This window comes from Panthera leo, chromosome B1 (assembly GCF_018350215.1).
Source record: "Panthera leo isolate Ple1 chromosome B1, P.leo_Ple1_pat1.1, whole genome shotgun sequence".
Lineage (NCBI taxonomy): Eukaryota > Metazoa > Chordata > Mammalia > Carnivora > Felidae > Panthera > Panthera leo.
In genome coordinates this window covers 203403051-203420424 of record NC_056682.1, presented here as the reverse complement: position 1 = coordinate 203420424, position 17374 = coordinate 203403051, and the positions used below count along the sequence as shown (strand labels likewise).

The window sequence follows — 17374 nt, the reverse complement described above, 5'->3', positions numbered from 1 at the left end:
GTGCCACGGGTCTGGACAACAGCTGTCCGCATGGATGCCTGGGATGGTTTCCTTCTTAGAAGTGAGATTGGAAACAAGAGGGCCCTGGTTCTTGGGGATGTGATCATCACATTAAGAAAACCTTCTAGGAGTGAAAAAAAAAGTTGGTTTACGCATAGACTTTCATTCAGCACACGTTCTTGACAGCGGTCTCTGTGCTGGGCCCCGGGGAGACGCAGGAAGGCCCAGGCAGGTCCCTGCCCTTGGGGCTGCGCTGGAAGAGCCGGTAAGAGACAGATTTCCATGAACGCTGACTGAGTTACACTAACAGCAACTACGACAAAGGAAAATGCCTGCTGGCTCGAGGGTAACAGCAGGGCACCGGGCTCAGTCTAGGGAGACTTCCTGGGGGAAGGGGCACTGAACCGGAGACCTGAAAGGGGTTAATGTAGTGGTGCTGGGGCGTGTCTAGCGCAGGCCTGCGCCTTGCTCTCTGCCAGCAGGTCTGAGTCCAGGTCCCACATTCCTGTCGGTCACGGAAACAGGCAGAAAAGCCTACTTCCCAGAACCGCACAGCTGTGGTGCCTCCTACACTGAGCACGCCCCTGCAGACAGCATCAGATCAAACGACGGAACACGAACCAGGCTCCCAGGCCCCCACGTGCCTTTCCAGTCACCCCCTGCCGTCGCCAGCAGCCTGACTTCTAAAGACTGACGTGGTCTCGCCTGTTTTCATTCCGCACGTAAATGGGAATCGCAGCCCACGCTCTTCAGAGGGGGGCTTCGTTTGGCAATATCGTATTTGAGTACAGCCTCCAGATGACATGCAGGTAAATTTGAATTTCGGATAAACGACAAACACTCCTAGACATATGAATATTTCTTCGGGTACATATTCCCAAACGGGGAGCATACGGGACATCCTTGCACTAAGAAAGTGCTCACTGTTTATCTGAAATTCAAATTCAGTTGAGGGTTCTGCTGGTTTTGTCTCGCTGGATCTGGCAACCCCACCTGGTGAGGTTCTTGTGTGGTCGATGGTCTTGTCTCATGGCCTGTAGCCTTTCGGGCTGGAAACCACCACTGCTCACCCGGGGAGCTGTTCCTGGTGGGCTCCACTCCTGGTGGGCTCTGACTGCCCCGACTCACCCTCTTGGCGAGCCTCTCTGGGGCACGCACGTGTGCATCCCTGCAGGTGCACACGACGGGGGGCATGCCTGGAGAACGCACGTGTGCATCCCTGAAGGTGCACATGGCCGTGGGGGCGGGGAAGCGTGCCCGGGGAATGCACGTGTGTGTCCCGGCAGGTGCAGACGGGGGCGGGGGGGGGGGTGAGCGTGCACACTGGACAGCCCCCATGCCGCTCTCTGGCCTGCTCCCTGGCACTGCCATGCACTCCCGGCAATTTTTCACTTTAAAGTGCTCAGCCTGCTGACGAATGAAGTAAACACCGGGGTACATGTTTGTCAGCCCTTAGGTATGAATGCTGTGAATGCTTTCAGGTCTTCTGCCCATTTTTACTTGGCTTCGCGGTCTCGTTCTTACTGATTGACAGGAGTTCTTTACTTGTTTTGGATTTGAGTTCTTTGTTGGATATTCTCCAACTCTGGGGCCTTCCTTTTCACTCTTAATGGTACCTCCTGATGAACTACAGTTTTTAATTTCAATAAAGTTCAATAAATCACTTTTTCCTTTATGTTTAGTGCTTTTCTGTCCTGTTTAAGAAATCTGCCTACTCCACGGTCACAAAGATGTTCCTGCTCTTTTCCTCTGCGATCTTCACTGCTTTCCTTTCCACGTGTGTATCTCCCATCTATCCGGAGTTGATTCTTATAGATGGTTGTGGTAAGGATCCAGACACGTTTTTCCTCATATGGATATCTGCTGAGTCAGCCCATGTACTGGAAAAAAGTAAGCATCCCCACTGTTCGGCAACGTCTCCTCTGTCATAAATCCGGGAAACCTGTCTGTGTTGGTCTGTTTCTAGGCTCCATTCTGTTGATGGGGCCAGAAGCCGCTCCTGGGTCTGCACCTCCGTGAGCGTCACTAGAGCGCCATGCCAGGGAGTGTCTTTTTTTACGAAGCACACTCAGCAGAAATGCACACACATTCACAAGCATGGTCACACCAGCATTACTTGTGGAAACAACCCAAAGCCCAGCAGGAGTAGGATAGATAAATAATGTTCTTTTTCTCCAGGCATCTTCTTCTTTTTAGCTATTCTGGGCACACTGCATTTCTACCTGAATTTTAGAATTAGTTTGTCAATTTTCTGCCAAAAAAGAAGAGACAAACACCTCCGGAGATTTTGATGGAGACTTGCACTGAATTCATTTGAGAATAACGGGATATTTTCTCAATGTTAAGTTTTCCACTCCTTGAACATGGATAGCTCTCTATTTACATCTTTAACATTTTATGTAACATTTCATTAACTTTCAATGGAAGACTTAGACACCTTCAGACTTATGCTTAACTAGCTGATATTTAGTAACGTTATTGTAGATGATATTTAAATTTTTATTGTGATCAAATACATATGACATGACATTTACCATCATAACCATTTTTAAGTGACAATTCAGTGGCATCGAATACATTCCCATCATAGTGCAAACATCAGTACCATCCACCCCTAGAACTCACTCATCTTGTAAAACTGAAACTCTGTCCCCATGAAACACTAACCACACGCTCTCCTCCCTGGCTCTCACCATCCTACTCTCCATCCCTCTGATTCTGACTAGTTCAGGTCCCTCATATAATTGGAATCATACACGGTTTATCTTTTTGTTACTGGCTTACTTCGCCAAGCACGCCTTCAAGGTTCATCTGTGTGGTGGCAGACGTCAGGATTTCCTTCCTTTTTAAGGCTGAATGATATTCCATTGTGTGGCTGGACTACATTTCGCTTATCCACTCATCCATCAATGGACACCTAGGTTGCTTCCACTTCTTAGCTATTGTGAATAACGCCTCTGGGAACACAGGTGTATAAATATACCTTTGAGACACTACTTTCAATTCTCTTGGGTATATACCAGATGTGGAATTGCTGGATCAGGTGATAATTCTATTTTTCATTTTTTGAGGAACCTCCACACCGTTTTGCAAAGCACCCGCAGCATGTTACACTCCCACCAATAGCATACAGGGTTCTAATTTCTCCGCATCCTCATCAACACGGTTATTTTGTTTTGTTGTTGTTATTTGTTTGTTTTGAGGGTAGCCAGCCTAATGGGTAGGATCTTGTTGTGGTTTTGATTTGCACGTGCTCTGACAACTAATGATGTCGAGCATCTATTCATGTGCTTGTTGGCCATTCATAAATCTTCTTTGGAGAAATGTTTAATTAAATCCCTTGCCCTTTTGAATTGGGTTGTTTGGTTTTTGTTGGTGGGTTTTAGGAGTTCTCTATATATTCTGTGTATTGATCCCTTTATATCCCAGATACAAAATAGGAGAATATTTTCTCCAGTCCGTGGGTTGCCTCTTTATTCTGTTGAGAGCATCTTTTGATGCACAAAGTTTTAAACTTTTCAAGTCCAATTTGTCTATTTTTTCTTTGTTGCCTATGTCTTGGTATCCTATCCAAGAAATCATTTCCAAATGCAATGCGGTAGAGCATTTGTCCAGTGTGGTCTCCTAAGAGTTTTATTATTTCAGGCCTTGCATTTATGTCCTGGATCCATTTTGAGTTCACTTTTGTATATGGTGTTACATAAGGATTCAACTTCATATGGTATGTATGCATATCTCTCTCTTGTATCAGACTAAGGAAATCCCCATTTATTCCTAATTTGCTAAGAAATGTTTTCATCATAAAGTACGTACTGACTTTTTCAAGTTCTTATTCTGTAACTTTTGAAATTTTACAAATTAATGTAGCAAAATGCTGATTTTTCAAATGTTGACAATGCTATGTATAGTTTGAACTCCACAAGACATTACAATGAGTTTTTTGTATATCCACATTTATTTATATTAATTCACAGGAAGTTCTTCAGTCTCTCTTGCATTTCCACATTTCCACCTGAAACTTCTCCTTTGCCTGAAGAACTCCAATTAGCATTTCTCTGTGGGCAGGCTGCTGACACATTTCTGCAGCACTCTGCTTTTGAATAACACCATTTCACCTTCATTGTGGAAGGATACTTCTGCTGGGTATAAAATCCTTGTTGGCAGCTAGTTTCTTTTAGCACTTTTAATACGTATCATTTCATTGCCTTCAGGCTCCCATTGTTTGTTTGTTTCTTAGGAGACAGCTGTCAATCTTACATTCTTTTCCAAGAAATATGTGCTTTTTCTCTGGCTGTGCTTAAGACTTCTTTGTTTTCAGCAATTTTACTATGATACACCTAAGTATGTTTTGTATTTATCTTCCTTGTAGTTTTCTCGAGCCTCCAAAGTGTGTGAGCAGAGATTTCTCTTCAGTTTGGAAAAATTCTTGGCCATTTTTTTCTTTGAATATTGTTTCTGCTCATTTTGCTCTATTCTTTCCTTCTTGGTTTTTTTTTTTTTTTTTTTTTTTGAAGATTTTATTTTTTTAAGTAATCTCTATACCCAATGTGGGGCTTCAACTTACGACCCTGAGATGAAGAGTCATGTGCTCCCCTGACTGAGCCAGCCAGGTGCCCCTGTTCCTTCCTTCTGATTCCAATTATGTGCATTAGAATTTTGAGCATGTTGCACATGTCTCTGATGCTCTGGACATGCCCATACCCGGTGCCTCCCCCCCGCATCTCCATGCACTGGCCCTTCCTCCATAAGACCCCCAGTCTGATCTAAGCACTCTACTCTTTCCTTCCCAGCCTCAGCATCATCCACCACCTCGCCTCCTTCTTTGTCTCTTCTCCAGTCAGACAGCCAGGGAGGGCAGCAGCCATGCCCTGGGCCAGGGTCACATTCTTCCCAGAGTGCTCAAGACTGGGCTGGGCACAAGGGAAGCAACAGCAGGCCATCTATCAGATGAGCTACAGCCTAGACCAAGCACCCCATCACAGGCTGTGCTTCACCCACCCCCAGGGCCAATGACTCTCCGAGGACCATCCTGCTGGGTCATTCTCCACCGTCCGGATTCACAGCACTTTTGGCTCCTCATGGGGGAAAGGGAAGCTTGGCACCAGTAAAGGAAAGCCAGCCCCAGGCCGCTCTGGGCTAAATAGTCCTGTCCGACCCAGGAAGGCTGCAGCAGGAGCCCATAGGGTCATCAGCTCCACCAAAGGCACAGAAGGGGGCCTCCAGGGACTGGAGCCATAAGATCCCAGTAAGAAAGACCTCAGAGTCCAAGACCGCAGGCCTAGGGAGGTGATCAGAGGACACGTGCTCACTGCCATCCCTCAAGGAGGCCACAGCTGGGTGCTTCAGCTCAGAGGGGCCACCCCAGGGAGGGCTCCCCACCCATCTGAAGTTTGGGTTTGGGGGGGTCTCCCAAGATGGAGGGGGCTGGCTTGAGGCTTGTTGCTGCTGAAGGCTAAGGGGAGCCCCTTACAGCAGAGAGCAGTCACCCACCCCAAGTGCCACCAAGCCCACAGGACAGCACGCATGGGGCCAAGGGCACCAACACCACCTGGCCCTGTTGCCTGGGACCACTGGGGGAGCCAGATAAGCCACAGCAGGGGAGGGGCACGGGGTGCTTGAGTGAGCTGGGCCCTTCACCCCTACACTGTGGAAGAAACAAATGAGAGCCCTCGGACAAATACCATTCTCCACCTGGGCCCGAGCCTCAGCCTGGAGGCTGGCCTGGGGGGACAGCCCTCCCCTGCAGGTTGTGTGGCCCTGGGGGCACCCACACTACCTCAGTTTCCCCGGGCTCTCCATCTCTCAAGGCCCAGTGCCAGAGCCCCGAGCCAGGGCGGCTGCTGTCATGTTATTGGCATTTTTTACCAAAGGTCATAGTGTTACTGGCCAGGAACAAAGAGCCTGGTTGTGTGGGGAGAGAAAGGTATGGGGTTTTGCGAGGGGACTGTAAACATTATAAACCAATAACTCGAGACAAAGACCAAGGTTCTGGCACCTCTGACTTCACAGAAGAGGACTTCCATCCCCGAGGAAAGGAGGGCTCAGGGGCAACCACGGACTCCCCTCCCCCACTGCCCCTCCCCCACCCTCCCGAAGCACCTCCCCCCCTCCACCTTATTTTCCGCAGCAACGTGTGGAAGGGCCGGAACAGCTCAGACATGTCTTCTGCCTTGCGGTCCAAGTTCAGGGGTCCGTCCGCGTAGACCACGAGGCCACTGCATTCAAGACAAAAGCCAGCATGGCGTGAGGCCCTGCAGCCCCCTCAGTCAGCCCCCTGGGTGAGCCCAGACCACAGCCAGGGGCTCTGAGACCACACGTTTCTCTTGTGACTGAATCTTAAATAAGTTTAGAAAAAAAGCAATGAAGATTACTCAGACTTTATCATCTTCAGAAACTGATTAGCTGATGTTCACTTGAGGGATCATAAAAGAATCTTAGAAACATATCTGTTCACATCACTGCTGCAATCAGACAAATCAGCGTCAAGATTTGTTACTAAAACTACCTCCTTGAAAATGGAAACATTGGATTTGTGTTTATATTGAGCACAAATGCAAGGGTTATGAGAATCACAGATAAACCATCCACCCACAGCCCTGGCCAGAGCAAGCAGACCCCTGAGCCTCAGGGGGGGCCTGCCAGGGGTCCCTGGGGGGCAGGATGCGCATCTCAAGGACCCTTGGCACAAAGGGGGTGAGACATCTCACAAATGTGGCATCCAGGCTGCCCACCTAGCCTCCCACAGGACTCCCAGACTCTGACCTCACTCTCCCCCGTCCACACTCTGAAGTCCAGAGCGTCCTGACTGAGTCTTTCCAACTCACTGACCACAGCTGTCCGGCCTCCCGGACCCACACCCGCTGGGACAATCCAATCCTGGCCACTACCTGCCCTGCCCGACCCGAACCCTGTGAGCCCCCTCCCCCCACAGTGATCTGTGTGCTTCGTGGCTCCCCCAACTACATCCACGCTGTCCCCAAGCCCACCTTTCCCTTCGAGGTCTGGTTCATGCTCCATTGCCTGCCAAGACCAGAGACAGCCTCCTGTCACCCCCAGGCAGGACGGACCCTCTCTCCCCCCCACCAGCGGCCCGTTTGCCATCTGACTCTGCACAGATGCCCCTCCAGGTAGCCCCCTTGCCACAGGCGGCACCACACCCATCTCTTCATAGGCTGCACGGCCCTGCCCAGCTCCCAGCGCACCCCATTGCCCTTGTCCAAGGGCAGACCCATCTCTGGAGGACCCTCCTCTCGGTGCCTCCTCTCGGGGCTCCCGGGACCAGCCAACTCAGGCCTTGGCACATGGCGGGTGCCCAGGGAGCAAGCACCCACAACCCCAGCAGCTGCTCCTTGCTTCCTCATCAGAGCACAGGTGAGGGAGGATTTGTCTGCCTAAACAGAGAACTGTCTGCATGTTTCTGCAAATGAACAGAATCTCATCGCTGCATCGGGGTCAGGTCATCAGCACTCAACACAAGGTCCTCATTAGCTCAGGAATGCTTCCAATTCAGTGAGAAAGACTGATGAAACTGAATGGACTATTCTTCCCTTAGAAAGGTTAGACTCATGTGCAAAAAGAAAGATTCGAAAGTCACAGGAAAACATGGGTTGTGCCTCTCCCTAGGGCAGCAGGAGGGTCAGGGCTGCCAGAAGCGTGAGGGCGGGTGGCAGAGGATGCCCCATCCAGGCTTCTGTTCCTTCCGGTATGTTCTATGGGTCTTAACGCGAGCTGACAGTGTTCAGGGGACATCTTCCCCACACAGAACCTTGACTTCATGGGTGAATCGGTGATCTCAGCACAAAGGCAGGAAAGGGGCAGAAAGGGGTGGGTTTGGTGAATCCCCGTCCAGGCTTCCTGGCCACCTGGTCTTTCAGAAAGCAGTGAAAGGGGCCGGGAGGGACTCTGACTCCCCTCCTGGGTTCCAGGGAGGACACTGGCTGCCCCATCAGTCCGTGAGAACCAGGCCCAGGGCTGACCGCGGTTGGTCTGGAGCCTCAGAAATGAACTCGTTACATAGGAGGGCTCCAGGTGCCGTGCCATCACAGTCCACGCAGGCCCATGCTGTGCCACCACCTAGGGGCAGGGCAGCCCCCACAGCTGAGCCTGGCAGAGGTGGAGGGGAGGGGCCCGCTGAGTGCTGCAAGGGGCTGTCAGTGAGCAGGGGAGGACACCCAGCATAAGAGGAAAGCTGGGCTCTTTCCTTAGGCCACCTTTACCTGTCTTCATAATGTCCTTTGATGCACAAAAGATTTTAGCTTTGATGGAGATCAACTTACTACTTTTTTCATTTGCCACTTCTTTTCATGTCAAATCTAAGATTGGCCAAACCTGGAAATATGAAGATTTACCTCCTATATTAGAGTTCTCCAGAGAAACAGACCCAGTAGGGTGGGTGTGTGTGTGTGTGTGTGTGCGTGTGTGTGTGTGTGTACGGAGGGAGAGTTTGGTTAGTTGGCTTTTTTTTTTTTTTGAGAGAGAGAGTTATTTTAAGTAACTGGTTCACACAATTATGGATGGTGGCCACATCCAAAATCTGCAGAGTGAGTGCACAGGCTAGAGACCCAGAGACTCAGGTTTGAATCTGAACACAGTCTGGAGGTAGAATTCCCTCTCACTTGGGGAACTAGGTCTGTTTTCTCTTAAGGCCCTCAACTGACTGGATGAGGCCCACCCACATTATGAAGGGTAAACTCCATTACTCTGGATCCACTGATTTATTAATCTCATCTTAAAAATACCTTCCAGCAACATCCAAACTGGCATTTGACCAAATATCTGGGTACTGTGGCCTAGGCAAGTTGACACACAAAATTAATCATCACAGGGTCCAACTTTGTTCTTATGTGTGTGGCTATCCAGTTATCCCAGCATCATTTGTTGAAGATACTAACAAATTCCTTCCTCACTGAATGGTCTTGGCACCTTTGTCAAAAACCAGTTGGCTATAGATATTTGGGTTATTTTGTTGTCTTGGTTTTATTCCATTGGTCTATCCTTATGACAGTACCACACTTGTGATTAATATGACTTTGTAGTAAGTTTTGAAGTCAAGACATATGAACTCTCCAACTTTGTTTTTCTTTTTCAATATTGTTTGGACTATTCACGAGCCATTGTGGGTCCATATGAATTTGAGGTTCTTTTCTATTTCCACTAAAAAAAAGAAAAAAGGCCAATGTCGTCTTTATAGGAAATGTATTGAATCTATATACAACTTTGGGGAGCACCGCCATCTTAACTGGAGTAAGTGCTCAGTCCATGAACATGGGCTATCTTTTCATTTAATTAGGTCTTTAATTTTTTTCACAAAAAATTGTGTTTTGTAGTTTTCAGTGTACGTGTTTTCCACTTCCTTGGTTAAATTCATTCCTGGGTATTTTTCTCTTTTGGATGTTGCTGGAAATCTCTCCTTTAAAATACTATTTAATTACATGCGATGAAATATTATTCAGTCTTAAAAAGGCATGAAGTTCCCACCTGCCACACGGATGAACCATGAAAATATTATGCTAAGTAAAATAAGCCAGACACAAAAGGAAAATACTGCATGATTCTATTTATATGAAGTCCTTAGAATAGTCAAATTCACCGAGGAAGAAAGTAGAATAGAGGTTACCAGGGGCTGGGGGAGGGGCTGGGGAGCTAGTGTTTAACGGAAACAGTCTCAGATGAGAAGGAGAGGACAGTGGCAAGACAGGGTGAACGTACTTAATGCCACTGAGGGTTAACGTGGGGGCACCTGCGGGGCTCAGTCGGTTAGGTGTCTGACTCTTGATTTTGGCTCAGGTCACCATCTCGTGGTTTGTGGGTTCGAGCCCTGTGTTGGGCTCTGTGTTGAAGCCTGCTTGGGATCCTCTTTCTCTCTGCCCCTCCCCGGCTTGTGCACGTGTGCATGTGCTCTCTCTTTCTTAAAATAAATAAATAAACATTAAAACAAAGATTTAAGTGGTAAATCTTATATTATGCATATTTTACCACAATAAAAAAATTAACATTTATTGCTTTGATTTCTGTTTACAAAAGTCATACCTATCATGCTAAGAAATTTTGTTAAGCAGAGACATACTATTTGGTACGATTTTTTTGTACTCAGCACACTGGGGATGTTTTTCCATGGCTTTTGGGATTTTTCACTAATGTTACTTAAGTGGCTGGAGTATAGTTTTTAAACAATCCCTTAATTCTACATACCCACGCACTCGAATTTTCACGATTAAAAATAACCTTCAGTAAAAATCTTTGTAAACACATATTGTGCCTTGTCCGGTCAATGCAACAAAATTCGGAGAAAGTTCTACGGCCACATGCCAAGCACTAGGGACTCTGAGTGGAAAGGCAGTGAGCACTCCTCACATACAGCTGCCAGGCTAGTGGGGAGGCACAGACCCCATTTACATGAGATACCCCAGATGGGCAAATCTACAGACACAGGAACAGATCTGTGGTTTCCTGGGGCTGGAGGGGGGGTGGGGCGTAGGGGGTGGAGGGGACAGCTAAGGGGTAAGGGGTATGTATCTGTTTGGGGTGATGAATATGTTCTGGAATTAATGGTGACGGTTGCCCAATTCTGTACATTTACTAAAAACCATTGCATTGTACACTTAAAGTGGGTGAACTGTGTGGTATGTGCATTATATCTAACGTATTTTAAAAATAAGCAATCTAGGGTAAATATGTTACCTTGCCGGAGGCAGTGAACACCTGTATGAGGAAGGGCTGCAGGTGAGGCAGGTTGTGTGGAGACTGGGAAGGGGCTGGGTAGGGGGCTGTCACTGGTGGGGAAGCAGGTAGGCAAAGGGACCAAAGGAAGGGAGGCCAGAGCCTCCCAGGGCAGGGGCTTCTGGTGGTAGGACCACAGGATGGAATGTGGGTGGGAGGGGTGGCAAAATGAGAGAGGGGAAGGGATGGGGCTGCCTATAGCTGAGGGGGGGAGGGTGGGGAGGAGGGGAAGGGGAAAGAGGGGAGGGGAGTGGTAGAGGAGAGGGGAGAGGGAGGAGGAAAAAGGGAGGGGAGGGGGAGGGGGAAAAAGGGAGGAGAGTGGAGGGGATAGAGAAGAGGGGAAGGGAGGGGGAGAGGGAGAGGGGAAGGGGAGGGGAGGGGGAAGAGAGGGGGAGAGGGAGAGGGGGAAAAAGGGAAGGGAGGGGGAAGAGGAGAGGGGAGACAGAGGGGAAAAGGGGAGGAGAAGAGGAGGGGGGAGGGGGAAGGGGAGGGGGAGGGGGAAGAGAGAGGGGGAAAAGGGGAGGGGAGAGGGAAAAGGGGAAAAGAGGAGGGGAGGGGGAAGAGGAGAGGGGGAGGGAGAGGGGAAAAGGGGAGGGGAGTGGAAGAGGGGAGGGAGGAACAGAACTGGCCCCACTGCAGGAGGGGGAGTGTGAGGCAGGACGGGGAGTGGGTTGCAGGGGTGGAGCAGGAGCAAGGCCTGGGCTCTGGGTTCTGGGCAGTTCAGCCTGGGATGCAGCTTCGGGAGAGGGCGGCCCACTCGGAGTGGGGGCAACTGCAGAGGCTGGAGCTGAGGCCGGGCCAGGCCAGCAGCCAAGACCGGCAGGTGAAGCGGGCCTTGCAGGCAGGCCCAGGTAAGCAGGTCCACCCTGATGGGGCCAGTCACCCGGGCACAGAACCTGGAGACTGTTAGTTTCCTTATTCGTGTAAACCAACACCAACTGTTTTCAGATAAACCGTCGGGAGTGAAACTAGTCTGTCACAGTCAGAACCACGTGGAGACTCACTTTCCCCCGGGACATGTAGCTGAGTAAGGGAGGACCAGGTCCAGGGTGCCAGGGAAATGGGGGAGCTTGGGCCCAGGGTCCGGGGCTGGTACCTGAGCTGGCCGTGGACACCCTGTACCTGGGCCGGACTGGCCTCCTCCTGAACCTCCAGGCCCCCACATAGCCCTCTCTCAGACCTCAGTTTACCGCCTCTGCCTCAGGCACCTGCCCGGCGGTCACAAGGCAGAGGGCCGGGCTGGCTTGGGTTGTGCCTCTGACCTGTGACGGGCCAGAGAGACCACCTCAGAGGATGTGTTGCTCCTGGGAGAGCTCAGGGCAGGGCGTCTTCTCAACCTGGTGGGAAGGGGCTGGACGTAGGGCAAGGGGGACAGAGTGGCAAAGAGGCTACGCTCCCAGATCCCCCTCTGTCCTCAGGGGATCCCACCAACCCACATCACAGACGTGACCCTAGAAGGCTATCATTCCAGGAGTGTTGGCTTTACCGCCAACCAAGTGTCTACGGGTCACCCTTCTCCCTTCAGCCAGAGGTCTTCCTGCCTCTGGCCCTTTGCACATGCTGCCTGCCCGCAGTCCACCACCTGCCAGGCTCCCATCCTGACTCCCGGAGCTCTGCTCCAGAACCCAGGGAGCCTCTCCCCCATGCTACCAGCTCTTGTCCACTCCAGAGGGTCCTGCTCCAAGCCCCCTACCCCACCCCAGCATCCAGAACACTCCACAGCAACTGCTCGTTTCACCTACCCGTGCACTCCCCACGGGCAGAATAGTGTCCCTGGGGACAAGCACAGGGCCAGGTACACAGCAGGTGCTCCACACGTGCTCGCTGGGCAAATACAGACAGAGCAAGGCCCAGGCCCCACCCCGTGCAGCTGTGATGCTGCCTGTCTGGCCCAGAGCAGCCACCAAGGACAGTGAGGAAGGAGAGAGGGAGCATCAGGCACCTGGGGAGGTGACCCTGAAGGGGGCGGCTCCGGGAACAGCTTCCTCCAGGAAGGAAGGAGGATTTCGGCCACGGCCAGGCAGCCTGGCTCTGAGGCTGTAACCCCTGCCTCTGCTCGAGGGCTGGCGAGGTTCTGAGGTGGACGGGGGTGGCTGTAGTGAGGCCACCCTCCTGGCCGAGCCGAGCCGAGCCCCTCTGCTCTCCATGCTCTGCGCTTGGGGCCCCTGCACCTGCTCCCACTTCGGGCCGGCCTGGCCTGCACCTGCTCTCCCTTCAATCCAACTACAAAGCTGCCTCCCTTCGCTGTGGCTTGGAGCCCCCTCATTTCTGGGGACTTCTGAGGGAACTCCACACGGGGCTGCCAGGGGGGACGACAGGGCAAGGGCCCAGCCCACGGGGCCCTCACTCTCCCTCCCAGGACGAGGGACAGAGAAGGAACAGAAGCGCAGATGTGTGCGGGGCAGCCGTGGTCTGCCAACAGGGTGCAGCGATGCCAGTCAGGGAGAGGTGGCCTCAGGTGGCCACTCGGTGACAATAGAAAGGCCCGAGACCATGGTCCTGTGGTCACCGGGCCTGGGCCAATGCTGACAGGTAGGCTGGTAAAGGGCTGAACAGACCCACTCGGCAGGCTTCAGGGTGAGAACCCGGAAGCCATGCGCTCAGGCTGTCTGATGCCTCACCTTATCCTAAACCGGGGTTTATTTTAAAACCGCCTAAGAGAGTCTGGTGCTCCCATGAGGCTTAGAACAGGCAAGTCCGTCCTGACCCGAGATGCAGGGTGCTGCCCGGCCCCCGGGGTGCTGTGCGGGGCTCCTCCCCGCGGGGCAGCTCGTCAGAGCAGGCCGGTCAGTGCGCACCCGCGCCGGCCTTTGTGCGCTGTGAGGCAGCTCCGAAGGAAAGGCAGCCTGGGAACCCCATCGAGCGGCCACAGACCCCACGAGGGGGCTCTGTGGCGGGGGCACCTGATGCTGAGCTTCGAGGCACTCGCCAAGGAATTTAGGAAAGAACCAGGGCCAGGCCAGGGGCTGGGCGCTTCCCGCAAAGCGGCGTGTGAACCGCAGAGGAAGGGCAAAGCCGGCTCTCACGGGAAGGGCTGCAGACCCTAGCGCTCCCCGCCCAATAAACATTAAGGCCCCGGCTCGAAGCAGCGTTTTCTTCTACACGTTTGGCCACAGAGAACCATTGCCTAGAAAGCAAACGATGTAACAAAATCACATGGCCCCGTCCGAGGGGACGCTCCAGGACATGTCAGGCCAGACCACGTGAGTTGGCCCACTGGGGACGTCTGTCCTCTGCCTCCTCCAGCTTCGGGGGGAGGGAGAGTCCCGGAGCCCAGCAATTGAGGCGACTGTGACATGTTGCCCCTCTGGTGTGATGGGACCCACTCCTGTTTTCCCTGATTAGGACACCGTCTCCTGGGGACAAGGACAACAGAAGGAGGCACCAGGCCCAAGGGGTTCTGGCAAACTGAGACCCCCAGGGAAGCCGGCTCTGAGGACACAGCCAGGCCAGGGAGACTGAGGCCAGGCGGCCGCCCCCTTGCCCCACCCAGGAAAGTGAGGTGTCCAGAGGGCGCTGCTCAGCGTTCCCTGGGGTCCTGGGAAGTGACAGCCGCTCGCCCTGGCCCGTCTCCCAGCCTTTCCTCAGCTGAGCCTCTGCTCATCTCTGGGGTCTCAGGGCAGCGGCAGGTGCTTCTGGGCCAGCCCAGGGCGGGGTCTGTCCGCAGCTCCCACACTTCCGCACGGCACACCACGAGTCCCGCCCCCTGTGGGCCAGGGAAGCCCCTCTGGCCCAGAAGCTGGCCCCATCCTGCGGCACCGCCACTGCCCTCCCTGTTCCCGCCACCGCACCCCCATTTCCCAAGGAGGGGATTCTGTGCCTGGACCAGTCCTGGCCTCCGCGTCACCCCACACTCCCCCAGGGCGGCTTTCGCTGACGATCACATCCACAATAGGCATGTGCCCCGAGGACTCCCGTCCTCTCTGCCCAGCTGCACGCCTGCACACCAGCTGCCCACCGGGCCCCTCCCTAACTTCCAGGTCCACAGAGACCCCCGTGGCCCATTGCCCTCCTCCTCCCTCTGTGACCGCCCTCCCCCCGCCCCCTCAGGGCAGTCCCTGTGTGGGAGTCAGGGTGTGGCTGAACAGCAGTGGACCAAGCCCACAACACCTGGGCTCTGACCTTGGCTCGGGGAAGCTCTGGGCACCCAGCAAGTGATTGAGCACTTCCTGCCTTGGCATACTTAGGGCCCAACCGTGTGCTGCCTGGCGTCTCTGAGCCCACCAGACCCCAAAGGCCCAAGCCTGAGCTCCCCTGCTCTGGCCACTCATCTCCCCCACCCCCCCAGCAGGAAAGGCTCCCGCCCAGGCACGCCCCCGCCCCGTGGCCAGACCAGCTGCTCCCACCTCCTCTTCACCTGACAGCTGTCATTTCACCTCCACGCCAGCCTTGAATGGCTCGGGTAACCCCGTCACACCCGCCCACGGGAGCCAGGGGCGTCCCACCCTCTCGTTACGCGCAGCCTCCCCCCACGGCCCGAGCTGGGCGCTCTGCTTCTGCGGGCACCCCACGTGGCTCCATGCGGTGTGCGGGGTGCTCCTCCCCTGGGCTGTGAGTCCAGCGACTGTCCACGTCACCTGTCCAGCCGGGTGTTGGGTGTCCAGCCATCTCGCACTATCTAGGGTGGGGGGTCCCCCCCTCACCCTCAGAACACTGGTGAGGGGTGCCAGCAGGCCTGCGTGGTGCTGAGCAGGCGGCTGACAGCCAGCGTTGGGGGTGTAAGTGCCAGAAGGGGCCCAGTCCTCCACAGTCCTGCCCGGCTTCTGCACGGCGGCTGCCCCGGGCCGGGGGAGCACTCACCACACGATGGCCAACCTGGGGATGGTGAACATGAGGGCCGGTTCATAGTCGTCAATCATGTCCTGGGTCAGGTACCCGAAGTCCAGGGCCCTGGCCGAGGGGCAGAGAGCAAGAAAGCAAGAAGGGTGAGGCCTGCCTGCCCACACCCACCGCGGCCCCGGCCACCCTCACCTGCGCCTGTGCTCAGCAGACAGCCAGGAAGGTGACACTGGACACCGTGGGCCCTCACACGCACACGGGGCCACTGCTGGAACCCGCTGCACTCCAGAAGGCCCGAGCAGGCCTGGTGCTTCCCTCTCCCCACTTTTCTCCTGCCTGACTCCCCTCCGGGACGGAGGGTGCTGGGAGGGGAAGGGGCGCTTGCTGAGGGGGGCCCACGGGCAGCGATGGCGTCCAGCCAACCAAATGGCTCGAGCGGCAAGAACAAACAGGGAACAAAAACACTGCCCCAGATGACCTGACGCTTCCCCGAGGAAACTGCCCTCCCGGATTTATCCGCACTCCCCAGGCCAACGCAGCGCAGGCCAACACAGCGGCTCTCTCTCTCTGCTCAGTGAGCTGGCGCCTGCTGGCACCACGGAGGGAGGCTCCGAGTAAAAGGAACTTTACGCCATCGTGTTTTTCAGCAGCTTGAAGTGTCTTTCACATACATCAACAGCGAATAACACGTCTTTAATTGTGATGTGACATTAGGCAGTTTCAAAACTTACCTAATACCACACAGCACTAGCTAAACAGGAGAAACATTCTAGACTAAACTTTAGTCTCAAAGTCTGACTTCAATTACTGCCCAAAGCACGACAAGACTGCTGATGATTCGCTCCACAGAGCCTTGTTCGGGAGCTCCATCCTGGCCTGTGGAGATGAGGAAATGAGAAGGGAAGAAGAGGGAGGGGGTGAGGCCGTGAGGAGGTGGGATGAAGACTGAGCAGGAGAGGAAGGTGAAGAGGTGAGGAGGTGAGGAGGGTAGGGAGGTGAGGGAGGGAGTGGGGAGTGAGGAGGGTGAGGAGGTTTGGAGGTTGGAGGTGAGGAAGGGAGGAAGGTGAGAAAGGCATGGAGGTGTGGAGGTGAGGCTGGAGGAGGTGAGGAAGATGGGAAGATAAGCAGGTGTGGAGGGTAAGGGGATGAAGAAGGTATGGAGGTGAGGAGGTTTAGAGGCATGGGAATGAGGAGATGAGGAAGTCAGAGAGGTGAGGTGGGTATGGAGGTGAGGAAGATGGGGAGGTGGGGAGGTGAGGTGGGGGGGAGGTGAGGAGGTGAGGCAGGGGGGAGGTGAGGAGGTGAGGTAGGGGGGAGAGAGGAGGTGAGGCAGGGTAGGGGGAGTGATGAGGTGAGGGGGGGAGGGAGTGAGGAGGTGAGACAGTGGGGAGTGAGGTGAGGCGGGGTAGGGGGAGTGGTGAGGTGAGGGGGGAGGGAGTGAGGAGGTGAGACAGTGGGGAGTGAGGTGAGGCAGGGGGGAGGTGAGGAGGTGAGGCAGGGTGGGGGGAGTGAGGAGGTGAGGCGGGGGAGTGAGGAGGTGAGGCATAGAAGAATAAGAAGGTGAGGCAGGGGGGAGTGAGGAGGTGAGGCAGGAGGGAGCAAGGAAGTGAGGTGGGGGGAGTGAGGAGGTGAGACAGTGGGGAGTGAGGAGGTGAGGCCGGGTGGGGGGAGTGAGGAGGTGAGACAGTAGGGAGTGAGAAAGTGAGGCGGGGGGCGGGGAGTGAGGAGGTGAGGCAGGAGGGAGCAAGGAAGTGAGGTGGGGGGAGTGAGGAGGTGAGACAGTGGGGAGTGAGGAGGTGAGGCCGGGTGGGGGGAGTGAGGAGGTGAGACAGTAGGGAGTGAGAAAGTGAGGCGGGGGGCGGGGAGTGAGGAGGTG

The 17374-nt window shown here is 54.0% G+C and overlaps 1 protein-coding gene across 3 annotated transcripts in view; it reads right to left on the bottom strand.

Moving 5' to 3' along the window:
- The window catches only part of ZFYVE28 (zinc finger FYVE-type containing 28), a 116747-nt gene that overhangs the window by 28821 nt on the left and 70552 nt on the right, over nt 1-17374 (bottom strand). For 2 of the 3 annotated variants that reach the window (XM_042937087.1, XM_042937088.1), the window contains exons 6-7: nt 15520-15609; nt 6114-6215 (exon numbers count right to left, since the gene is read on the bottom strand). In XM_042937087.1, the coding sequence (XP_042793021.1) occupies nt 6114-6215; nt 15520-15609 (192 nt within the window). The remainder of the gene's footprint in view (nt 1-6113; nt 6216-15519; nt 15610-17374) is intronic. The other variant, XM_042937089.1, reaches the window with a different exon arrangement.